General features: G+C 42.9%; 1 protein-coding gene across 1 annotated transcript; it reads right to left on the bottom strand.

The window, feature by feature from the left end:
- Positions 1-3933: 3933 nt before the first annotated feature.
- LOC115264085 (serine protease grass) lies at positions 3934-25737 on the bottom strand. Its single transcript, XM_029867403.2, has 4 exons — positions 25595-25737; positions 25189-25529; positions 6561-6654; positions 3934-5469 (listed from the first exon to the last, which is right to left on the bottom strand). Exons 1-4 carry the CDS (start codon positions 25647-25649, stop codon positions 4475-4477), a joined length of 1485 nt encoding a protein of 494 aa, XP_029723263.1. The 5' UTR covers positions 25650-25737; the 3' UTR covers positions 3934-4474.
- Positions 25738-26539: the final 802 nt, after the last annotated feature.

The following is a 26539-nucleotide window of genomic DNA, read 5'->3' as shown; positions in this document are numbered from 1 at the left end:
AATTTCCTAGAAACTCCTGCAGTAATTCTCGGGAACTCATGGAATTGCTCTCGAGGAACTCATCGACAAATTCCTGAGGAACTTCTGAAGGAGTTCTCCTGGAGGCATGTCCGAGGAACTTCTGAAGGAATTCCGGAAAAATGGAGTTCACCGGGAATTGTCTTCAGAAGTTCCTCAAGGATTCATCCAGAAGTTCATCGGAAATTTCTTCAGGAGCTCCTCGGGTATACTTCCAGGAAATTCCTTCAAGAGATCACAGAAAATTTCCACAGAAGATGCTAAGGATTTTTTTTTTTCAAAAGTTCCTTGTGCGTTCGACAAGCTATTCCCTTAGGAGTTCTTCTAGATTTTTTCCAGGATTTCCTAGGAAATTCCTCCAGGCAAATTGTTCAGGTAAATTCCCCAGAAAATCTTCAGGAATTTCTTCAGAAGTTCCCCGTAATTTTTTCCAGGAATTCGCCGAAAGTTAGTGCAAGAGTTCCTCGAAGATTTATCTAGGAGATCCCAAGGAATTTCTCCAAGAAATCCTCAAGAATTTCAGCAGTTGCACGAGATTTTCTCGTTCCTTGGGAATTCTTCCAGAAGTTCCTCTGAAGTTACTCCATAGATTCCTCAAGATTTTTTCCAGGAATTACTCAGCAATTCCCCAAAAAAAATCCTCATGGAGTATCTCGGTAATTTCTTCAGTGGCTATTCGTAAATTTCTCCCGTAATTTTACGATAATTCCTCCAGGAATTCTTCGCGATTTCTTCCAAGAGTTCTAGGAAATTACTCAGGAATTCCTTCAAAAGAATTTCAAGATTTTTTCCAGCAGTTTCTGGAGGAATTCCCGAGAAACTCCTGGAGGAAATCCCGATGTACTCCTGGAGGAATTCTCGAGGAAATCCTAGAGGAATTCCTGAGTACCTCCTGCAGGAATTCTCTAGGAACTCCCGGAGGAATTTCCAAGGAACTCCTGGAGAAATGTCTGAAGAGGAACTCCCAAGCAACTCCAGGAGGAATTCCCGAGAAATTCTCGAGAATCTCATGGAGTAATTTCCACGGAACTTCTGAGGGAAATCCCGAGGAACTCCTGGAGGAAGTCCCGAGGAACTTCTGGAGGAATTCTCGAGGAACACCTGGCGTAATTCCCGAGAAATTCCTGAGAATCTCATGACGAAATTTCCACGGAACTCCTGAAGGAAATCACGAGAAACTCCTGGAGGTATTCCCGAGGAGCTCCTGGAGAAATGTCCGATACAGTCCTGTAGAAGCTCCCTAGGAGCTCCCAAAGAACTCCTGGAGGAATTCCTGAGGGACTTCTGGAGGAGTGCTGATAGAGGAATGTCTGAGGAGCTTCTAGAGGAATCTCCGAAGAAATCTTGAAGGAATTACCGAAAAACTCCTGGAGGAAATCTCTAAGATCTCCTGGAGGACTTCCCGAGGAACTTACTAGGAACTCCTGAAAGAATTTCCGAAGAACTCCTGGAGAAAATCTCGAGGCACTCCTGGAGGAATTCACGAGGAACATCTGCAGGAATTTCCACAGAACTCCTGAAGGTATTTCTGGGGAACTCCTGGAGGAAATCCCAAGGAACTCCTGGAAGAATTCCTGAACAACTCCTCGAGGAATTCTCTAGGAACTCCCTAGGAATTTCTGAGGAACTCCTGGAGAAATTTCTGAAGAACTCCTAAAGGAATTCTCGAGGATCTTCTGGAGAAATTTCTGAGCAACTCCTGGAAGAATTCCCGAGACATTCCCGAGAATTTCATGGAGGAATTTCCACGGAGCTCCTGAAGGAAATTCTGTAGATCTCCTGGAGGATTTCCAGAGGAACTCATTGAGGAAACCCCGAGGTGCTCCTGGAGGAATTTCCGAAACAGTCCTGAAGAAGCTCACAAGGAGCTCCCGAGGAACTGCTGGAGGAATTCCTGAGGGACTACTGCAGGATTTCTCCTGGAGGAATGTCCGAGGAACTTCTGAGGAATCTCCGAAGAAATCTTGAAGGAATCCCGGAGAAACTCCTGGAGGAAATCTCGAGGAACTCCTGGAGGAATTCCCGCGGAACTTCTGGAGGGATTTCTGAAGTACTCCTGGAGGAAATCTCCAGGTACTCCTGAAGGAATTCTCAAAGAACACCTGGAGGATTTCCCAAGAAACTTCTGCAGGAATTTCCTAGGAACTCCTGGAGGAATTTCCGAGCAACTCCTGGAGGAATTCTCTAGGTATTCCCGGAGGGATTTCCGAGAAACTCCTAGAGAAATTCCTGAAGAAATCCTGAAAGAATTCTCGAGAATCTCCTGGAGGAATTCCCCAGAAATTCTCAAGATCCTCACGAAGGAATTTCCGAAGAACTCCTGAAGAAAATCCCGAGGAACTCCAAGAGGAATTCCCAAGAAACTCAAGGAGGAATTTCCGAGGAACTCCTGGAGGAATTCTCGAGTAACTCATGAAGGAAATCCCGAGGAGCTCCTGGAGGAATTTCCGAGACAGTCCTGAAGAAGCTCCCAAGGAACTCCTGAAGAACTCCTAGGGGAATTCTTAAGAAGTTCTCCTGGAGGATTGTCTAAGGAACTTCTGAGGGAATCTCCGAAGAAACCTTGGAGGAATTTTGAGGAACTTCTGGGGGAACTCCTGAGAAATTCCTGGAGAAATTTTCGAGAAACTCCTGAAGGGATTATTAAGGAACTCCTGGAGGAATTTCGGAGGAACTCCTGGAGGAATTTCCGAGGAACTTATGAAGGACATCCCGATGTGATCCGGGAGGAATTTCCGATACACTCTTGAAGAAGCTCGCAAGGAGATCCCGAGAAACTCCTGGTGGAATTCCTGAGGGTCTTCTGCAGGAGTGCTCCTGGAGGAATGTCCGAGGAACTTCTGGAGGAACCTCCGAAGAAATCTTGAAGGAATTCCCGAAAAAACTCCTGGAGGAAATTTTGAGGAACCCCTGGAGGATTTGCCGAAGAACTTCTAGAGAAATTCCCGAGAAACTACTGGAGGAATTTCCGAGGAACTCCTAAAGGAATTCCCGAGCAACTCCTGGAGGAATTCCCGAGAAACTTCTGGAGGAAATCTCAAGGAACTCATATGGGAGAATTCCCGTGAAACTTCTGCAGGAATTTCCAAGGAACTTCTGGAGGAATTTCCGAGCAACTCCTGGAGATATTCACGGGGAATTCCTGGAGGAATTCCTGAGCAACTCCTGGAGGAATTCTCTAGGTACTCCAGGAGGAAATTCCTGGAGAAATTTCTAAAGAACTCCTGAAAGAATTCTCGAGGATCTCCTGGAGAAATTTCCGAGCAACTCCTGGAGGAATTCCCGAGAAATTCCCAAGAATCTCATGAAGGAATTTCCACGGAACTCCTGAAGGAAATTCCGAGGAACTCCACAAGGAATTCCCAAGGAACTCAAGGTGGAATTTCCGGGGAACTCCTGGAGGAATTATCGAGGAACTCATGGAGGGAATCCCGAGGAGCTCCTGGGGAATTTCCGAGACAGTCCTGAAGAAGCTCCCAAGGTGCTCTCGAAGAACTCCTGGAGGAATTCCTGCGGGACTTCTGGAGGAGTTCTCCTGGAGGAATATCCGAGGAACTTATGGAGGAACTCCTGGGGAATTCCTGGAAAAATTTCTGAGGAAATCCTGAAGGGATTATTAAGGAGCTCCTGGAGGAATTTCTGAGGAACTTCTGAAGGAGGAATTCCTTGAGGAATTCCCAAGGAGCTCCTGGAGGAAGTCCTGAAGAAATTTCCGAGAAACTCCTGCAGCAATGCTCGGGAACTCATGGAGGAGTTCCCAGTGAACTTCTGTAGGAACTCACGAGAAAGTACTGTATAAATATCCGAGGAACTCCAGGAGGAAACTCCTGTAGGGGTTTCCGGAGTTCGTTGGAGGTATGCGAATGAATTTTTGGGGAACTTCTAGAGCAATCCCTGTGAAACATCTGGGGAATTCCCGAGAAACTCCTGGAGAATTTGCCGAGGAACTCTAGGAGGAATTCTCGAGGAACTCATGCAGGAATTTCTGTGGAATTTTCAGAGAAATTCGCGAGAAATTCCTAGGGAAATAATCGATGAACTCCTTGAACAATTTCCGATGAAGTTCCGGCAATACCGGCAATAGACTAACCTGGAGCTCGTTCTCCGAATGCGCAAGATATTCCAGTTCGATTGGCAAAGGCCGCAAAGAATATGAAAAAAGAAGGAGGATCGGTACAGAATCGAGTTTGAAGAAGAAGAAAGTGTGTCGAATTAGATTAGGAAAGTGGGTGAAATGAAGTAGGGTGAAGGAGGTATGCTAGGTAAGATAAAAGAAAAAGGAGAATTTGTATTCGAACGAAAGTGAAATAGAATGAAATCGAATAAAGCCAGTTTTCGATTTTAAGTCCCTCTCATGATGCAGTGATACAAACCAGGAAAATCTTTTTGATAGTTCGATAGTAGTTTCATATATTTCTTAAAACACACCTTCATGCTGCTATCATTGCCATAAAATCTAAATTTCCATATTATCCAAAATCCACTTAATGTGATATCCAACCGAAACTGACACTCCTGCTTTTTTGTCATACACATTGCAAAACCTAATCCCCGCAGAGATCACTCCAAATTGCACCATTCGATATTGGTGTTTGTAACGTACAATCTGTTGTAAGGGTCCTCCGGAGTCACCTTTACAATTCGTTTCCCCGTTGACTCCTCGCGCGCAAATCATTTGCTCTTGCTTGCAGTAGTACGGCCGATCCTTCAAAGTCTGCAAAGTGGCATGTCGCAGCACATCTGATCTCCATCGGTTCTCCATACCACCCCAACCCGAAACAATCAGCTTGGAGGGTTTCATCATAAGCCACTCATTCGTTATCGGAAGGCAGATGGGATAGACTCGATCTATGATGATCTCTGCCGGCTCGCTCAGTTTTACCAAAGCGATGTCGTATTCTCCTGTTTTGTTTTGAAAGTTTTCGTGACTGGTCCAGCTTGCTATCCCATACTCCATGTACTTGGTACAATCATTTTCTACGCAATCTTCTTCCTTGCTGAGGTCATGTTCCCCCAATCGAACGGAAACCGGCTCTGCAAATTTGACACAATGCGCAGCCGTCAGAACGTACCGAGCGTGGATCAACGTACCACCGCAGACTGATATTTTGATAAATTGCCGAAAGCCCATCAGATTGGCCATCCACGGAAACTCCCCGAGGCCAGCTTCGTCACCGCCTAGCACACGATCGGGCGTCCCAATCATGCCACAATTTTCCGGATCCAACTTCCTGGCCTTTGCGAATCTGATAAAATCATGAGGCGGGTCCCGATGGGGGCAACAAAAGGCAGTGCTGTCGGAGGCATCCGAAGGACATCGGTAATGGTGTGGGAGTTGTTCGTACTTGAAGTTCGGCTCTCTATCCAAAACCTTGGCACCGAATCTGTCGCAGAGACGCATCGGTACGCAGTAGCCGGTAGAACCATCTGTTCGACTGCAGCTAGGATACTCTGTAAGAAAGAGAATCGAGATGAGCAACTTTTTACGAAGAAAACCGAGGATGCGTAAATTGAATCAATGCAACGCTTACAAGAGGAACGTAAATACACTTAGAAATTGAAATATATACGGAGTTACTACACTGAAACCTCCATTTAAGTCGATGCATGGCTGATCGAAAATAATTTTTACCGCGCCGGCAATGACTAAACTATACAGTTTTATATTTTTTGACAAATCTCCTTTGTCATGCGAAATGTTAAAAAATATAAAAGTCTATAATTTTGTCATTCCTTGCACGGTAATAGTACTTTACGCAACAAGGTGCAGAATGACGATTTTTACAGCACGAGTCGTACATTTATCCAACGAGGCTTGCCGAGTTGGATAATTACGACAAGTGCTGGAAAAATCGAGTTCTGCGCCGAGTTGCGTACAACGTTTTTTGCAATTTCATAAATTACCCTTGAGGATAGTTTTAAACAAAACTTTTTCATCAAACTGCACACTGATGTTCAAGAAAATCTGATCATAACAGGTTATGCTGTGCAGTTGTCACAATTTTTCAAAACTGCGTCCAGAAAGCATCAATAAGTTGACCAAAACTGAAACCAGTGCTGTAATGGTTCATTACGCAACGCAAATCAGTGCTGTAATGAACCATTACCGCACTGTTAATTTGGTGTGGGAAAGTAGGCCTTTTCCTGTCAGATTTGGGTGAGGTAAAACAGCCTATTACGATGAGAAATTGCAAAAAAATTATTTTCGATCAGCCATGCATCGACTTAAATGGAGGATTCAGTGTATTCACAAAACGCGTCGTGAAACGGGACCTTTCACTTATATCATCCTCGCAATCGTCAAGCCTATAAATATTTTACCCTTCGTCGACCAGGACAAAATGCAACTCAAATTATTATTGTTTATGCTGTTCCCAACAGCGTTTCTCTCATTGTCTTTCTGTTTCCATGCTATTTGTTGTTTGGCCTGGGCTGGTGAATCCAGTAGCTTCTCCGATGGAGAAGTTCTCCGTAGTAACTTCGCATGTATATGTTAATTCCTTCGGTGTACTCGCTATACTGGAACATTGTTGTCTACTCACCATTTTCAACCTTCGAACTTCGCTTTTCCCTTTTTGTAGGTGTTTGGTCCTTCTGGAGCTCGTTTACGTAAGGGTCCGGACAGCAATAGTAATCCTACGAAAAGAATATAATTGCATTATTAATTAGACTTAATTCTGACTGGAAACGCAAACATCAGCTAGGGTAAATCTGCTCAATTGACACCTAAACAGAAACGTCCAGGTGGTGTGGGGTTAAGGACGTCTTCTACAACAAAAGTAAAAGCGACACTATCCAGAAGCTTGCGCTTGCTGGTGTACACCACAGAGCTATTGGACATCATACGGGACAGTGCAGCAATAGCTGTGGAGGCTCTTTTACAGGCTTCATCGACGTTGCTACCAAAGGTAAGCTTATCGTCGATCATCACGCCCAAGTGTTTGACTGAGCGCTTTGACAGGATAGTGCAGTGCACTAGTCTACACTGATCTCCGCCTGCTGCTTCGACTTCCGGATGTTAACAACCGTCACCTCAGTCTTGTGGTGAGCCAGCTCCAGTTTCCTGGACTGCATCTACGCCTCCACAACCTTGATCGAGTGTTCGATAGTCAACTTCACCTCCTCGATCGTTTCACCGTAGACTTCGAGGGTAATATCGTCAGCAAATCCGACAATCCCCACTCCCACTGGGTACTCTAACCTCAACACCACGTCGTACATGACATTCCGTAACACCGGACCCAGGATGGAACCTTGCGGGACTCCTGAGGTTATGTGAAAGCATTTCCGGCCCACCTCCGTGTCGTAAACTAGTATTCGATTCTGAAAGTAACTTTCGAGAATACAGGTAACCCGGTATCCCCAGACGCAAGAGCGCATGGGCAATAGCGGACCAGCTGGCGTTATAAAACGCATTCCTAACATCCAGAGTCACTACCGCACAGAAACGAGTTCCCCTCCTCTTAGGCTCGAGTGCTTTCTCGGCGGTTTTTGTAACCGACAAGATAGCGTTTACGGTGGACCTCTCCTACCGGAAGCCGTACTGGTTACTCGAAACACCATTTTCGCCCTCGGTGAACCTCAACATTCTATTGAGGATGATCTTTTCGAGCACCTTCCCCGCCGTGTCTAGCAAGCATATTGGTCTATATGCTGACGGGCCTCCGGGTGGTTTCCCCGCCTTTGGCAATAGAACCAGGCTCAGTCTTTTCCAAGCTTCTGGAAGAACTCCCTCGTCCAGGTATTTCTACATAGCAGACCTGAACATCTCGGGAGCGTCTGCAATAGTTACTTTTAAGGCCAGGTTTGGAACTCCGTCCGGACCTGCGGCCTTACCTACGCTAAGGGACTTTGCTTTCCCCGCAAGTTCCACATCGGTGACCCTCTCCTCATCGCCAGCCCCAGTCCCCGGCTGTCCTACGAAAGGAGGCCAAGGACTAGGATCATGACGCGGAAAACCCTTCGATGATCCCCTCCAACATCTCTGGAGATTGCTCTGTAGAAGCCATTACCCCTCTCGTTTTGGCCATAACGATCCTCTAGACATCAACCCACGGATTCGCATTGGCACTCTGACTGAGAGCCTCGAAGCAGGCCTTTTTGCCTGCCCTTATCTCGATCTTCAGCGTGGCTATTGCAGCGGCAAACACCACCCACCGTTCGTTTCGCTCTTCCTCAGATCGTGCTGGCTGCATCCGCCACCTAGCCTATAGGCAGGCGTGGCGCAGATCCGCAATCGCTTGAGTCCACCAGTAATTTGGTGGTCTCCCATTTCTAGGGTGGACTCTGTCAGCATGGTCGCATCGCAAGTACGCGAGAGCTCCGCTCGTCGCCGTCCACACCCCTTCGTCGAAGTATGATGTCTTCCACCAGCGAGGGCTTGGCCTTGGCCTAGCCGCCTCTTCCTCTACCCGCTGCCTGCTGTTATTGTAGTCGATACTGTAGCGAACCGCCAGGTGATCGCTATGAGTGTATCCATCGTCTACCCTCCAGTTCGAACTACTTATAAGGCCAGGACTACAAAAAAGTAACGTCAATGATTGACTGACTCTGCACCGTTCCGACTGTAGGTATTCTTGATACCGACATTAGCCAGGTCAACATCTACTATGGCCAGTGTCTCTAGCAGGATCTGGCCCCGCTGGTTCGTGAAACGGCGTCCGCATTCCACGGCCCAGGCAATGAAGTCATCCGCTATTACCACCGGCCGTCGCCCTGTCGGCACGGTCGGCATACAGTCCAGCATCTGCGTGAACTGCTCGATCGACCACCGCGAAGACACTTAACAACTATAGAAGAAGACGCCGTTTACTTGGGCGACCACTAAGCCCTCATAGGTAGTAGACATAGACACCAACTCCTGGACGGCTTATTTACACGTCGTCCATATGGGTGTCATTTTCCTGGACCCAAATGACGTCCCGGAATATGAACAGCTGTATGGTTTCTACGACCCACAGACTTCAGACAAAGACTTCGGGTCCAGGCTTCTTCCTCAGTAGTAACGGTATACATGCGAAAGCTTTGAATTCCAATACCTGAAGTTTAACCAAATATATAGTGTACGCTTCATCCAAAGTTCACCTGGAGTTTTTAGATTAGCAATGGCGTGACTACAGATGGTACCGCTTCACCCTCCCATGGTTTTGGAAGCGCTCGCCGGAATCAGCATTTTTGACCAGCTGCCAACTGCTGATGAAGTTCCCGCGACCCAGTCATAAAGGACAGTATTAGCTATTCTGTTGGATACCTTGGTGGATATCAGCAAAACCCGAAAAAAATTGTCATTGTCAAGCCTTGAAGGGGACTGCTCGTTACTTGAAAGAGTCGAAGACCTCCGAATGTAAGCTTGAGTTTGAGCTTGAGCTTGATTGATCACCCGTGGATGCTACTCCAGTATCGCCAGATCAACTACACTCACATAAGGAGCCAATGCGATATCTGTTGGGGACTAGCAGGCATCTTCCAGTGTGTGAGTGTTGATGATCTTCTATTTTTGGGCAACAATAGCGCCTGCAACGAGGAGAAGGAAGTGATGATTGCATTCGTTTGCATGCACAGCAGACCGAATATACCTCAGCGTCTGCACAATTTTTGCGGATGTCGAAGTGTTGATGGTATATAGTTGGCAAAGGGTTCACCCATTGGTGCGTGGATGAGAGGCGTAATTTTAAAGATTAGTGTGCTTATTACACTGAAGATAATGCGGCACACTCCGCTTAATTGCTGTAGAAGCTGGAAGGGGGAAACGGATTTTACAATCCGTTTCTGTTCTATTGATGGCTATGAACATATGAATATACTTGAGTTGTATATGTAGAGAGGAAGGAGAAAGTATATAGAAAGACTTAAAGAGGACGAAAGGGACGGGCTAGGGATTGAACCCAGGACCTTCCGCATACGAATCAGAAGCGGTAGCTATTAGGCCACCAAGCCCGTCGAGTCGAAGACCTCCGAATGTAAGCGAGCAAAACACGTCGATGTCAAGCTGAATTTCTTGCGGAACCAAGTGTTCAAAGGAACGGTAAAGATTGAACCAATCCCGTCGAGTAGGCTAGCAGATGTGTTCACAAAAGCACTTGATACTAGTCATTTTCAAAACAGTCCTCGGATTGATCGTTTAAGAGGAAGTTATCGGCATTAAGCCTTTGGAGCCGGAGGGGCCATATATGACCCCAACATAGAAACGGCTGTCTGAATTCACACATTTAATAAAACAGAACACTATCTTCGGCAAAGTTGTTGCAAATTGAGTGCTATATTAAGGAAAAATGGGAATATTTGTATTTGATACTTTATAGACAACCTAGAAGTGTTCAGGATGTTCTAAAGTTGGGAGAAACGAAACAAATGACATACCAGTCGTTCAAAAAGTTGAATTTGGATATGGGTTACGTTCGTATGTGTTCATTTAACCTTCGTCAAGAATATCAAAAGGTGTTTTGTAGTTTACGATGTTCTAGATGTTCCAAAATGTCCGATAGTGAAGTCCTACAAATCTACAAGAATAATTTTATGTGGTTTAGCCATAAATAATAGCATTACATAATCTACTGGGATCTGTGATGCTCTTGAAGTCTATATTGTAATTCAGAGACACTATAAGGATATTCCAGGTCAGCCAAACTACCTTGGAGTTCAGAATTTTAGGTCTACATTCGTAACAGTAGTCATATCTGTTATACTGAGTAACGTTGCGTGATCATCCGCGGCTACTGGACCAATTTGAAGTATACTAGATATTATTATAATCCTTCGGGACATTCAGGATCGTTCAAACTGGGAGAATCCTGCTCAGGATTCTGGGAGAATCCTGCTCAGGATTCTGGGAGAATCCTGCTCAGGATTCTGGGAGAATCCTGCTCAGGATTCTGGGAGAATCCTGCTCTGGATTCTGGGAGAATCCTGCTCAGGATTCTGGGAGAATCCTGCTCAGGATTCTGGGAGAATCCTGCTCAGGATTCTGGGAGAATCCTGCTCAGGATTCTGGGAGAATCCTGCTCAGGATTCTGGGAGAATCCTGCTCAGGATTCTGGGAGAATCCTGCTCAGGATTCTGGGAGAATCCTGCTCAGGATTCTGGGAGAATCCTGCTCAGGATTCTGGGAGAATCCTGCTCAGGATTTTGGGAGAATCCTCCCCAGGTATCTGGGAGAATCCTTCCCAGGATTCTGGGAGAATCCTCCCCAGGATTCTGGGAGAATCCTCCCCAGGATTCTGGGAGAATCCTCCCCAGGATTCTGGGAGAATTCTCCCCAGGATTCTGGGAGAATCCTCCCCAGGATTCTGGGAGAATCCTCCCCAGGATTCTGGGAGAATCTTCCCCAGGTATCTGGGAGAATCCTTCCCAGGATTCTGGGAAAATCCTCCCCAGGATTCTGGGATAATCCTGCTCAGGATTCTGGGAGAATCCTGCTCAGGACTCTGGGAGAATCCTACTCAGGATTCTGGGAGAATCCTGCTCAGGATTCTGGGAGAATCCTGCTCAGGATTCTGGGAGAATCCTGCTCAGGATTCTGGGAGAATCCTGCTCAGGATTCTGGGAGAATCCTGCTCAGGATTTTGGGAGAATCCTCCCCAGGATTCTGGGAGAATCCTCCCCAGGATTCTGGGAGAATCCCCCCCAGGATTCTGGGAGCATCCTCCCCAGGATTCTGGGAGAATTCTCCCCAGGATTCTGGGAGAATCCTCCCCAGGATTCTGGGAGAATCCTCCCCAGGATTCTGGGAGAATCTTCCCCAGGTATCTGGGAGAATCCTGCTCAGGATTCTGGGAGAATCCTGCTCAGGATTCTGGGAGAATCCTGCTCAGGATTCTGGGAGAATCCTGCTCAGGATTCTGGGAGAATCCTGCTCAGGATTCTGGGAGAATCCTGCTCAGGATTCTGGGAGAATCCTGCTCAGGATTCTGGGAGAATCCTGCTCAGGATTCTGGGAGAATCCTGCTCAGGATTCTGGGAGAATCCTGCTCAGGATTCTGGGAGAATCCTGCTCAGGATTCTGGGAGAATCCTGCTCAGGATTCTGGGAGAATCCTGCTCAGGATTCTGGGAGAATCCTGCTCAGGATTCTGGGAGAATCCTGCTCAGGATTCTGGGAGAATCCTGCTCAGGATTCTGGGAGAATCCTGCTCAGGATTCTGGGAGAATCCGGCTCAGGATTCTGGGAGAATCCGGCTCAGGATTCTGGGAGAATCCTGCTCAGGATTCTGGGAGAATCCTGCTCAGGATTCTGGGAGAATCCTGCTCAGGATTCTGGGAGAATCCTGCTCAGGATTCTGGGAGAATCCTGCTCAGGATTCTGGGAGAATCCTGCTCAGGATTCTGGGAGAATCCTGCTCAGGATTCTGGGAGAATCCTGCTCAGGATTCTGGGAGAATCCTGCTCAGGATTCTGGGAGAATCCTGCTCAGGATTCTGGGAGAATCCTGCTCAGGATTCTGGGACAATCCTGCTCAGGATTCTGGGAGAATCCTGCTCAGGTTTCTGGGAGAATCCTGCTCAGGATTCTGGGAGAATTCTGGGAGAATCCTTCCCAGGATTCTGGGAGAATCCTCCCCAGGATTCTGGGAGAATCCTCCCCAGGATTCTGGGAGAATCCTGCCCGGGATTCTGGGAAAATCCTGCTTAGGGTTCTGGGAGAATCCTGCTCAGGATTCTGGGAGAATCCTGCTCAGGATTCTGGGAGAATCCTGCTCAGGATTCTGGGAGAATCCTGCTCAGGATTCTGGGAGAATCCTGCTCAGGATTCTGGGAGAATCTTGCTCAGGATTCTGGGAGAATCCTGCTCAGGATTCTGGGAGAATCCTGCTCAGGATTCTGGGAGAATCCTGCTCAGGATTCTGGGAGAATCTTGCCCAGGATTCTTTGATAATCCTGCTCGGGATTCTGGAAGAATCCTGCTCGGGATTCTGGAAGAATCCTGCTCGGGATTCTGGAAGAATCCTGCTCGGGATTCTGGAAGAATCCTGCTCGGGATTCTGGAAGAATCCTGCTCAGGATTTTGGAAGAATCCTGCTCAGGGTTTTGGAAGAATCCTGCTCAGGATTTTGGAAGAATCCTGGGGAGGATTTTCCCAGTATTCTAGGGAGGATTCTCCCAGAACCAAATAGGATTCTGAACGTCTTAACTCTCAAACCTTGTCTCAAACCACTCCATGATAGTTTTGTGATAATTAAGGTTATCCAAACTTTCATGGAGTACACAACTTCATATCTACACTTGCAATGACTGCCTTCTACATTGAATAATGATACATAAAGAATCATATTTACTGATATTCTTCAAAGGCTAGTATGTATTGTTCTGTACCTTTGAAATATTTAAGGTTGTACAAACTTAATTTGCATTTGTTGTAGTCATTGTTTGTGCTATGGAAAGTTACGTTACCTAGTTTAACCTACCCAGATCCGTGAACTTCTGTGAAACCCAGAGCCATTCCAATTTACGTTTGAGATATTTCTGGATTAACAAACTTCCCTACAGCTAAGAACTTCCAATTAACAGTTGTGTCACATCCAAATCTTTCCCGGTACAAAGAGTAACCCCACATAAGCAATCATGTTCACTAAATAGTTGACGAACACAAGGCACTGTTAGAAATTTGTGGGTTTCCTGGAGCTCACTTCTATAAAACCTATGGCGCTGACAGTAGTTTCTCAAGCACGGACACGAGGCCGAGACTCGAGTAGGACGTGCAAGCACTTAAAGCATTCCAGCGCGGAATGCTTTGGACCATCTTTGGCGTATTCTTTGGATGACCCGTCTGACCTGATACTGTCTTTTGAACATTCGAGACACTTTCTGGACATGATAGATTACAAATCGTAGCTTTGCATAATGGAAGAAGTTGCCTTTACACCTGTAGACTTTTGGATCTAAACTCATGAACAGCTTGGATGACCTAGGATATCCAGATATCATATTCTACCCTTTTTACGCTGTTGAGCTCCAAAACTACAGAAAAACGTAGAAAAAACTTTGTAATAACGCTTGGAAAAATTACGGCTTCAAAGGGTTAAAGACACCGTTGGTTACTTGGATGTACTAAACAACATGTTGTTGCTACAAACCTAGCTACAAACTAAGAAAACTCTTCTTCTTCCCATTCAAACTCTTCTTCTTCCCATTCAGTCGAAAACCTCCGACGAAAACACACGTGGTTTTGAGAAAGTGATTTTTCGAGAGTTTAGCGAGTGGAATATTGGAGTTTGTGTGAAGTGATTTTTTGAGGCTAGAGTGAAGAAAGTTTTGCAAAACCAAAAGGAAGTAGAAACACGGGAGAAATGACGGGACCGGGGAGTCTCGACCCAGGAGGCGGAACGCCGAAATCTGGCCTAGACGAGAGACAATGGTTGACATACGAGTATGAAGAAACCGACGCGGGACCATACAGAGTTATTGTACAGTTGTACACAAATCAACAAGCTCGCAGTAGGAAAAATTCTGGCCAAATCGAAGGAGCACAAAGAAAACGTACTTAACCTCAAACCGTTGGGACGTAACTAGGTGCTGGTTCTGGTTAGGACTCCACAGACGGCGAACAAAATCCAAGCGGACAAATCACTGCGGATGCAGAACTGTTGTTACCAGCGTCCCGATGGAGATGACACCGGAGGAGATTATGGAAAGCATAACCTGCAAAGTGCCAATCCTGGGCGTTTCCAGACTGCACAAAATTGCCTTCGATACAGCCAGCGCACCAACAACTGTCGGTCGCGGCAAGGATACGGGCAATGCACGTTGCCGGCAAGGTGCGCGCACTGCAAGCAAGAGGGACATAAGTCAGGAGATGCAAATTGCCCTGAACGAATCCGACAAAACAATTTGAAGGTCATATTGGCGAAAACGAATCTTACGGCACTCGAAGCGCAGGAGCAATTCCCTATCTACATTCAGAATCGGTTCAACCTACTGGAAAATACAGAGGACTTCCCCACGCTAATCAACTCGTACGCAAAAGTGGCGCATCGACCAAGCAATATGAACATCCGGACGAATCCCACGGACAAACCAAAAACAACGGACAGAACACGCAAACAACACAACCCAAAACGTACGTCAGAGGAGGCGTCCAACAAAATCATAGACAACGAGGTAGAAGTGTGCAACGGCAAAAAGCGAAGGACAGACGACGAAGTAACGAGGAATGGAACGGCCCTCTTCAATCGTTACAAGACAGATGAGTTCAAAAAATTCCAGTGGAAACTACACCAAATTCAAATGGCGACACAAAAGACACGGGAAGAAGCACAACAGAACATGGAAGTCACCAGTGACAGCGATGAAAGTGGCGCATACAGCCTCGCTTGTGGCGGTCACACAGGACAAGAACAGGTAAGCCAGTCGGTAGGGAGCAAACACGAAAAAATAAGAGAACAGAACAGAACTAAATAAATGAACAGAACTGATGTCACGTAAAATCATACAGTGCAATATTCAGAGTATAGAGAAAAATAAAGCAGAGCTTGCAAGGGTACTAATAAAAGAACAATATATGTTTGGATTGATATCAGAAAGCTGGACGAAGAAAGAATGCGAGAACAGCAAGTACAAAATTCTACTATTGTTCAAGATTCGATGGGTATGGTGGAGCTATGATCATCATACACTAGTCGGTCAAAAGTAAAGATTTTGAGGCGGATTCGACGGATAACATCCAGTGCGTGGGTAGATTCATCAAAAACATGGATTTAGTGGTTATAGCACTATATATGTAGCACCAAATACTTCGGCGAATGAACTGAAAAGTTTCTTAACAAGTTTGGCAAAGAAAATGGAAGAGGTTTAGATCGGTGTTGATTGGGGGAGACCTAAACTGACATCACAGACTGTGGGATCAACATCACTCGGACGCAAAAGGAGGAGTGCTGTTTGATTTCATCAACGGCGAAGGTATCATCTTACTAAACAACGGCGAACCAACTTTCATACCAGCGCAACTGAATAAAAGACCATCGACGATCGACCTGGTTATGCTGTCTCCGGGTCTGTATCAGGACACGAGCATGGCAATCTTGCAATACCGGATAGGTAGCAGACATCTGGAAGTCCACATCGTCATCTCGAGGGACCAACAGCCAAAGGTTAGTTTTTTCTTAAACCGGAAGAAAGTGAAAGAGAAAATAGAGAAGTTAGACAAAACGCGAGTAGATGAGGAGATGAAAACAATTCTGAAACAGGAAAAACAGAAAAATTGCTTTGAGCCAATGTTTTGGAGGAATGAAGCAGTAGAAGAAGCTTGGAAGTGTAAAAACGAAGCTAGAGCAAAGTTTAACCGGAGTGGAACGTTAAGTGACCTGATAGAAATGAAAAGACTAGAAGGATTGTTCACGAGGGAAAAAAAACAAGGCAATGAGAGAAAAGTTTAAAGAATTTGTCAAAGAAATAGATCCCAGTACGATAAAGTACAGTAAAGAGTTATGGTAAAAAGTTAATGGGTTAACGGGAAAAAGGAAGAAACGAAGTCAACCTAACATTGTACATGAAGAGGAAGAAGCAGCTACTCAATTTCTGAATAAAAACTTTCCGTTTAGTGAACCAGTGGAACAACAAATAAGTGTGCAGGTAGATTACGACATTTTGAATGTGATGAAGTGGAACGATATCTTAAGTAGAAAAAAGAAAGCATCGCCAGCTGGTCCGGATGGAATCAGCTACGAGGTACTAAGGAGCGTCCAAAGGGAGATTAGAGACAAGCTGATAGAAGATTTGAATCGTATGTGAAAGGAGGGAAGAATCGATTCCGACACGAAAAAGATTAAGGTGATCGCGATACCCAAGCCGGGGAAGGACCCTAATATTGTGGAAAACCTGCGTCCAATATCAATGCTTAACTGCTCATTGAAGGTGATCAACTCAGCGGTCTTAGCAGAACTAACCAAATTCGTACAAGAAAACTCAATTCTGCCAGCGGCATCGTTCGGTTTTAGGAAGCAAAGCTCCACTACAACATGTTTGAACTATGTTATTAACAGTGTAAACTCATTAAAAAGGGAAGGAAAAGTCACAGGGGCAATCTTCATTGATCTGTCAAACGCCTATAATACGGTCAAAACAGAGACTCTGGAAAGTATACTGTATGGCACAAATTGGATTGTGAACTTCCTCCAAGACAGAATTGTGCAATTTCAGGTAGGAAAGCGGTTAGTCGAAAGAAGCGTCGGTGACGGACTGCCACAAGGGGACGTGCTGTCACCGATGTTGTTCAACATCTACACGGCACAACTACACGAAGCAGCAACAGAAGAAGTCATCCTGGTACAATTCGTCGATGATTTCATGGCAATTGTAGCAGGGGAAACTAGGGAACAGCTACAATGTCGGGCTCAAAGGTTTCTTGACACCTTTAAAACCAGTTCTGAGCAATTGAACCTTAAAATAAATGAGAACAAAACCAAAGTTGTTCTCTTTCAAAAGAACCAAAAGACCTTGAACCTGAAAATCGGGAGCATGAACATAGAAACTGTGAACACTCACAAATACCTAGGGCTGACTATGGATCGGAGCTTAGCGTTTGGAGCTCACATCCGGGAATTGAAAAGGGGAGCAACTGACAGGATAAACATGTTTTAGGTCATTAGTGCCACAAAATGCGGAGGACACCCGCAAACACTGAACCTGCTGTACAATTCTATAGTACGGAGTTATCTCGACTACGGTGCTTCGGCATATGCAAACGTGGCAAAGAGCAACTTAAACAAACTGACTGTAACTATTTAACAACGTATGCCTAAGAAGGGTCACAGGCTGCTCTAAAACGACGCCAATCAACACGCTATGTGCCATTGCGAGTCAGCCTCCTTTGGAGTTCCGTAGGAAGCTAACAACCGCCAAAAAGCTAATAAATTTCAATTTCAATCCCTGGTCTGGAAACAACTACTTGAGTTGAATGCTGGAAACGGGGAAAAGCTGACGAACCAAGAGGAGATCTTCGAAAAATGCAAGAATATTTTCGACAAAGTGACACATACGAAGTCGGTGCAGCAAAGACTACCGTGAGGATCGAAGAAGAAATAGACGACGGTGCATGGTCGAATAGGAATACGTCCCCAAGAATACTTAAACAGCTGGCTCTGGGAAAAATACATGTACTGTATAAAAACCATAGAAAAATCTACACGGATGCCTCAAAGGACGACAAACTTTGTGGCATAGGAATCCACGACGCAACAAGTAGTTTTAAACTCAGCTTGAAACTACAGAACACTGTTTGTACAATGACAGCGGAGCTGCAGGCAATCCTGATAGCACTACAGTACCTGAAAAAAAAACGATATTGAGAATGCGGTTATTCTAACTGACTCAAAGTCGGGTAGCGAACTCGTCAGTAGTCAGCTGGAAGAGACCGAAAGAGACGAGATCATACAAGCAATCATAGAGAAAGCAGCCTCACAAAATACTTGCATACACGTTGGACTGGAGGGCAATGAGATCGCAGACAGTCTGGCCAAGGCGGGACTCCATGCTAACGAAATCATTCAAAATAGGATTCTACCTTACGACGCCTACAACTGGATCAAACAAGCCATTTCTACAGACGTCCAACAGTGGTACGTGAACTACACCCAAGAGAACGGTAAAGGAATAAAATTCTTTAAGATTCAAACCACAATCAACACCAAATCGTGGTTTCACAACCTACCACTCACCAACACCGAAACAAGGACCCGCAACCGACTGCTTGCGGGTCATGACTACTCGCCTTTCTGGCTGAGTAAGATGATGATCAAAGACGAGATGTTCTTCGATTTGTGTGACTGCTCAACACTTCGGAGCACATAATTTTCCAATATGTGAAACACGTAATACTCAGAGATAAACACAATCTTGACCCTTTTTACTCAATCCAACAAGCGTATTGACGCATTTTGGTCAGATTTTTTACTATAACTCGTAAACTCGACCGTAAACCCTCAAATATTATTGCATATTCAGAATCCTTGTAAAATTTCCAATAAGTATGATCTGTTAACAGTTGGTTTTCATTGGAAAAGTATTGTATAAATGGGAATTAGTAGCGTGACGTTACAACGTTGTAATGTCACGCTACTCATTTCCATTTTTGTTACAAACTTTTTCGATGAAAATTAACTGTTTAACAGGTCAAACTTATTGGAAATTTGACAAGGATTCCGAATATGGAATAATATTTGAGGGTTTACGGTCGAATTTACGAGTTATAGTGAAAAATTTGACAAAAAAAAGCGTTAAAACGTTGTAACGTCACGGTAGAATGTGTCATGTTACTTTCTCAAAGAAACCAAAATAAACAAATGATGTCCCAACATATGATGCACTAAAATGACAATCAAAACAAATTTGCTCCCATAACAAGAAACCGACTGGCGTTATAGCGAATGTGCTGTGCCATTTAGCAGTGGGTGGTTGACAACCACGCACAATCAGAAGTAGAAGAAGAAGAAAAAGAAGAAACTCTTCTTAAGAACAGACCATAAAAGATTCTTACTTAATTTCAACCACTACGTTTTCACTGTTAATCAAAAGAAAATGTTTAAAAAAGATGAGGAAATGCATCCTGTTCTGCCTTAATACCCGAGCAAAGGCGAATAACAAAATTATAACAAGTTCTGTTACCTGGTTATCATTCGTTTGATAATTGAATTTGTTATCATTTAGGTTGAATCAAGAGCCAACATAACAAAAATGATAACTCTAATTTACTTCTCGAATACCAACATGATAGAAAGATAAGTTATCATTGAGTTCAAGTCGATAACTAGTTATGTTATACAATATTTTGTTCAACATTGCATTAAGATAACCACATGAAAAAATACAGCTGATTGATAACAGGTTTTGTTATCAATTAGTTATCATTCAGAGCTATTTTATCGACCAAAATAGTAAAAATATACATTTTGCAACTTCTCATCGTAATAGGCCATTTTACCTCACGCAAATCTGACAGGAAAAGGCCTACTTTCCCACACCAAATTAACAGTGCTGTAATGGTTCATTACAGCACTGATTTGCGTTGCGTAATGAACCATTACAGCACTATTTTCAGTTTTGATCAACTTATTGATGCTTTCTGGACGCAGGTTTGAAAAATTGTGACAACTGCACTGTAGGGTATCAGGATGCTTCGTTGGCATAGTCCCCTCGTTCGGCCTATCTCAACGTAAACCAAAAACTCAAACAAACACGCATAACTGGATATCGGAAAAGCTATACGCCAAACAACTGTAACATTTCGTTTCAATTTTAGCACTTTGGAGCATTAAAATTGAATGAAAATGTCACTTTGTTTAGCTTTTGTAGACGCCATGATTCTTCGGCTTAGTGGGTAGTCTATACACATGATCATAAATGGCATGATTCTGTAACATTTCGAATTGACTTTTCAATAACTGAACATTTGATGTGACGGTCAAAGGCGCTATTTTGAAGTTGTGTATTTGTTTTCAACGAATAATAACTATTTCACAAATTGAATGTGGGCCGAATATTGAGGACATTTTTTTTTTCACTATGTACCCAAATCTTGGCCCATCAGTAAAGTGACGTCACAACATTGTTTGCGTAAGAACCAGAAAGAACGAATAGGAAGAAAGATTTTGGGTGCGGTGACTATAAAAATATAACACAATAGTAGGGTTACGTTGTTTTCGTTATTAAATTAAGAAAAAACTTTAGTTGAGTGATTTATTTATAGTTTTTTGAAAAATTGAGTTCCGAAAATGTAATTTGAAGGTAAGACTGGTGAACAAACTGAGATAATACTTCAGCAGAAATATTGAAAAATGAGATAATTAGTGGTTCTAGTGCGTAGAAAGCAACAGGCCAACGATGTATCCACTAATAGGCCAATTTTTGTACCATAGACCAACGTTGCATACCATCGCATCGAATCTTTTCAACTTCTTTAAGTAAATTCTTGAATATTTACGTTAGTTTACTTCCAAATGGTGAAACATACACCGCCTAGAGTGTGTAATATGCTCAACATATTATTTCTAGTGCTATTAATTCATGAGTTATGGTCAAAATTGTCAAGGCAGCTTGCAAATTAGGCCAAGGAATGGTACATATACCCTATAACCTGCTATGATCAGACTTCCTTACTCATGACTATGAACATCAGTGTGCAGTCTGATGAAAAAGTTTTGTTAAAACTGCCCTCAAGTGGTAATTTATGAAGTGGCAAAAAACGTTGTACGCAACTCGGTGCAGAACTCGATTTTTACAGCACTCATTGTAATTATCCAACTCGGATGTACGGCTCGTGCTGTAAAAATCATCATTCTGCACCTTGTTGCGTAAACTACTATTACCGACACAGAAAAAAATATTCATGCAAAATGCATCGAAAAATCATGCACATAAAGGGAATGCTAGAGTTAGTGCATATTTACATGAGATATCATGTAAAATTACGTTACGTTCGTGTAAATTTCCGCTAATAGTCGCGTAATCTATTAGTGTCCATGATGGTTTACGCGATGGTTGGCGGAAATTTACACGATGGTAATGTAATTTTTGCAACTTCTCATCGTAATAGGCCATTTTACCTCACGCAAATCTGACAGGAAAAGGCCTACTTTCCCACAAAAAATTAACAGTGCTGTAATGGTTCATTACAGCACTGATTTGCGTTGCGTAATGAACCATTACAGCACTGTTTTCAGTTTTGATCAACTTATTGATGCTTTCTGGACGCAGGTTTGAAAAATTGTGACAACTGCACAGTATAACCTGCTATGATCAGACTTCCTTAATCATAGCTATGAACATCGGTGTGCAGTCTGATGAAAAAGTTTAGTTAAAAACTATCCTCAAGTGGTAATTTATGAAGGTGCAAAAAACGTTGTACGCAACTCGGTGCAGAACTCGATTTTTACAGCACTCGTCGTAATTATCCAACTCGGCAAGCCTCGTTGGATAAATGTACGACTCGTGCTGTAAAAATCTTCATTCTGCACCTTGTTGCGTAAACTACTATTTACATTATATCTCATGTAAAAGTGCACTAACTTTAGCATTCCCTTTACCCGAGCAGAAGGAAATAGCAACAGAATAATAAAATATGTTGTTTTGGTAAAATAACTGAGTAACGGAAATAGTTATTATCATGTTATTAACATAACATATTATGTTATAAGCTTGTCTGTCATAAGCGGCAAAATAACAAAAATCATAACAAAAAAATGTTCGTGAAAGACCAGTTAAATAACACGTTTTGTTAGTTTCAATAACAACTTAATAATAGCGAATTTGTAAAATACTTCAATAACAAATTTTGAAATTCATAAGTTATTGTTATTGATAACAATCAGAAAATAAAATGAGTTCACTTCTTTTAGGACATTTTCGTCCGTTTGTTGTTTGTTGTTTAAATCCTGGAATTCCACCAGCTGATCCAAAACGTAAATGGCTAACACTCTATTGCGCTTTCTAAATACGGACTCGTACCCAACTGGAACTGGAAAAACAGATATGCTTATCTAAGTGCTTCTAAAACTAAAGACTGAAAAGTTGGCCCTGTTACAGTTAGAATGTATTGTAAAAAAAAGGAAGAGCCAGGATGTTTTCGATCACCTGGCAATCGTTAGACTCATTTATCTATAACCCAGTTCAGTAGCTTAATATTGAAATGTGGTGTTTGGCAAAGTTGTAGATTAGTATTTTTCTTACAATTATCACCAAGGACGCCATATTCTTATTCTCATATATACGCGCTAGAGCGCTAGTAGCACCTAATCATACTAAACGATCGAAAAATCTGATCGTTAAGTATGAATAGGTGGTATTAACACGTTTGCGCCATGAATATTATAGTCAGAATGATTGTAGGAATATAGGAAAAATACTATCTACAACTTTTCAGAACACATAATTTTAATATTAGGCTTCTGGATTGAGATATAAATAAATGAGTCAAACGATTGCCAAGTGATCTAAAACATCCTTGGGAAGAGGAACTGATAAGAAAATGATATTTTCTCTCCAGTTCCTCACGGAATGCTGTGAACAACATGCAAAGTTTATTATTGTTGTGCTATTAATGATCAAATATGTGAACAGTCTCAATAAAACAAAAATAACTGAACTTCCCAAGTAACATTCTTGATTCTATTTGGTTTTATTTGTTTTTTTATGATAGTTTTATCGGAACATTGCATATTCTAGTTGATCTTATCGTAGTTTCAGCTGAGCACAACTATTCTTCGACAATATGTGGTATTAAAAACACCTCCAAGAATACTTGAGGTTCAGTTCATAAAACCATAAACACAACAAGAACTGTTGAACTTATTTTCAGTTTTATGAGGTTCTTGTAGTTATCTTCAATCATCCGTTCTTGATCAAGAGCAACTGTTCTTGCATGAGAACAGTTTGATGCATGAAAAATACAAGAAAAAACTCAAACATCAGATTTTGATTCTTATCGTTCCATTATTGCTGCCAATCAAGAACACCTACCCGGGAACCCAACCACGACGCGGTTCAGTGCCAAATTCCTCCGGTTGCATCATCCGAAATGAGGTGGGTTTGGTCATCCAGGACGTCGATTCCCGTGCAATCGGTGTTCCAATCATCGATCTTCAAAATCAACAACTACTTACCTGTTGGAAATGCTGACCGGAGGAATGAGGCACTGCACCACATCAAGGCCGGTTATCGAAAAGGTCTGCCTGGTTGGCAACGGTACCGGGCTGATGATTAAAATTATCGCACGAAGTTCACAAAATCCACCGCGGTGCGATAATTTATTGTTTGTTTACAATTTGGCATACAGATTTATGACGTTCTCGGCGGAGTTTGCATAAACCTACATCAAGAACGTTATAAACCTGGGTACTCTTGAGTAATACTTCTTACCCTTGCTTAAGATGAAATAAATTTAAGACGTTCTTGATGAAGAGTAATCAGGCTGCATTGAGAACGTTATAAATCCTAGTATTCTTGAGTTATGCTTTTAGCTCTGGCATGAGTTGAAAGAAATTTAAGACGATCTTATGCTGATGTTGATTAAAACCATCGATAATGGACCGACCACCGGCCTAAATTTCAATGGAAGCCATGTTGAGAAAACTCATGAACAATGTTCTCATGACCAGGAATAATATTTTTAACTATTTTATTAGTGCATTATAATGGGAGCGCGTTGCAATTTTTGGAAGTATCTTGCAAAATATATACGACGAATTTTGCGTGGCATTTGGCATCCTTGTTACACCACGAAAATATTTTCAGTTTGTGTAATAAACTAATCTCGATTACAATAATGTGTCATTTTCATTGTGTTTTTTTTTTTTCAATTTAATTTACCAAACTTTTCTGTCGACATAAAAGCTGCATCAGCAACAACACTGATAAATTTATTATCGTTTTATCGTACACTTGAAGAATTCTACAAGGAGTGAGCAATTCGCCTTGAGGACAACTTGGGAAGTACAACAAGTTTTAAGAGAAATTTAAAAACAACTCTCCAAGAGCATCATAGGATGGGCCTCTTTTGTCTTATAGCGGGTTTATGGTTGAGTGGATGTCGTTTTGCAGAGCAATTTGGTTTATGCATGGTTTTAAAGAACAGGTGTTGAAGAATACTTCAAAAGCATTATAAAATTAATTTTGTTACTTGCGTTGTGCCACAATAAAACATGTTATTGAAGTGTAATATGGAGAAAATATTACAATAGCATGATCATAACAAAATAAGATTGTCTAACAAAACATGTTATGGAATGGTGATACCTCAATAAGTTAATAATAACAAACCAAGATATAAAAACAGGTTTTGTGATTTCGTTTTTATTATTTTGATATTCTCCTTTGCTCGGGTATGTGCATGATTTCTCGCTGAATTTTAATTACACTTTCTTTTCTGTGGACATCGTCAGTTATTGAAAAAAAAAGTTTCTTATAATTCACAACCCATGTTTTCAACTATTGCGCCCAGCGAGTCTCGAGCCCTGGTCGAGTGATTGCCGGTCGCAGCCGATAGCCCCTATACCAATGAGACTCAGTGAGAGTGTGAGTAATTGAAAGCACTTTGTTATCCGCATTTGCTCGGGTATCCCGACAAATAGTAGAGGTATCACATAACTATTCTTAATCATCATATCCATATTTCATATTTTCTGCTGAAAACTTTCGACCTTTTGGGGAACCAAGATGCAAAATGTACCTCTCTGAACTCAGTAACTCACCTTTCCATCGGCATCGCTATGGTAACAAACATTCTTCTCCGAAGCAAAGGAGGCGTCGAGTTGCAAACTTTTCGTCAGGAAACGCCCAGCAATGCCACAGTGTTCGGGATCTACGCATCGTCCTTGCTGCGGTTGTCCCGCTGCTGTGAGACATCGCTTCCCAGCACTGGTGCTTTCCTGGTCGCAGCAAACCCGTAGCTCTTGGCCGGATTGATGGCACCATCGATACTCATTCCAAGTTCGATTTCGGTAAACTGCTTCCGATTGGATGGCATCCTGAACGTGCGGACAGTACCGCACCGGTACGCAAACTTCGTCCTTGGAGCAATTCCTAGCAAAACCTGGACGGAAGTCGAAACTAACGTTAGCACTGACACGCAAATAAATCCGGAAGACTGTTTCTCACATTGCAAAACAAGCACTAATAGCAGTAGAACAGTCACTTTGTACACTTGAACCATCGCTCCCGTTTTCCGGTCCAGATGCACGAAACGTTCTGAAAGGCTGTTTCTTCAACTCTGATCACTTTCGCTCGGAGAGTGCATGATTTGTTTTATTTATTTATTATTACGCTTCATGCCATGCGGAAGGCAAGCCCTCATCAAATCAGTGACTCAGCTTTCGTAGAGTTGCTTGCGAGAGGAGAACTTTGGGATTCCCCCGATTATTTTTAATCGATGTCCACATCGTACAACCATCTCGGCAGGGTTTCTATTGTTGGCACTTTTCCGCTGTAACTCAGTCAATTTTGAACCAATTCACATCGATTGTTGTGCGTGGTGAGATACGTATAGCATCTAGTCGTGTACAAAAATTCAAGTCGATTGGTTTGATATTGACTGATTTCTAGCGGAAATGTTCCCAAAACATCAGCCACTGCCCAAGTGGTTCAGCACCCTACACCAGATTTAGTTTTAAACGATTTCGCCGAAATAAAAACAAAACTCAATTTGATAACAGTTTTGTTTTGTTTTGTTTTGATAACACAGGCATTGAATTAAAAGCAAACTGCTCATTTTTTTAAGAGTTGATTTATAATTAAACAAGGGAGCAATACATTAAAAGAAAGAAGTAAGGTATCTCCTGTATTTTTCTTGTTCCTGTTGGAAAATGCTTATAAGTTTTTCAATTACCATTTTTTGCCTTTCTCGTACACCAAGTGTACTGGAAAGGCTATACACTAAATCCTTTTTTTACAGGACTTTTTTTAACGCGATTTTATTTTGCACGATTTTTTTACGTGATTTTCTCGAAGTTACGCGACTTTTTTTTACGCGATTTTGGTTATTTGCGGAGGGCAAATCGCGTAAAAAAAGATTTCCCTTTGATTTTTTTTACGCGATTTCACGAA

The sequence above is a fragment of the Aedes albopictus genome, chromosome 1 (assembly GCF_035046485.1).
Source record: "Aedes albopictus strain Foshan chromosome 1, AalbF5, whole genome shotgun sequence".
NCBI classification, from domain to species: Eukaryota; Metazoa; Arthropoda; class Insecta; order Diptera; family Culicidae; genus Aedes; species Aedes albopictus.
Note: the sequence above shows the minus strand (reverse complement) of the source record. Positions and strands in the feature narration are given on the sequence as shown.

Excerpts from the sequence above, each read along its gene's own strand:
- LOC115264085 (XM_029867403.2), bottom strand. The coding sequence starts at position 25,649 with ATGGTTCAAGTGTACAAAGTGACTGTTCTACTGCTATTAGTGCTTGTT. Across the intron at positions 6,655-25,188 it reads ATAGCGATGCCGATGGAAAG|GATTACTATTGCTGTCCGGA; the intron begins GTGAGTTACTGA and ends TTCTTTTCGTAG. Across the intron at positions 5,470-6,560 it reads AAGTTCGAAGGTTGAAAATG|AGTATCCTAGCTGCAGTCGA; the intron begins GTGAGTAGACAA and ends TCTTTCTTACAG.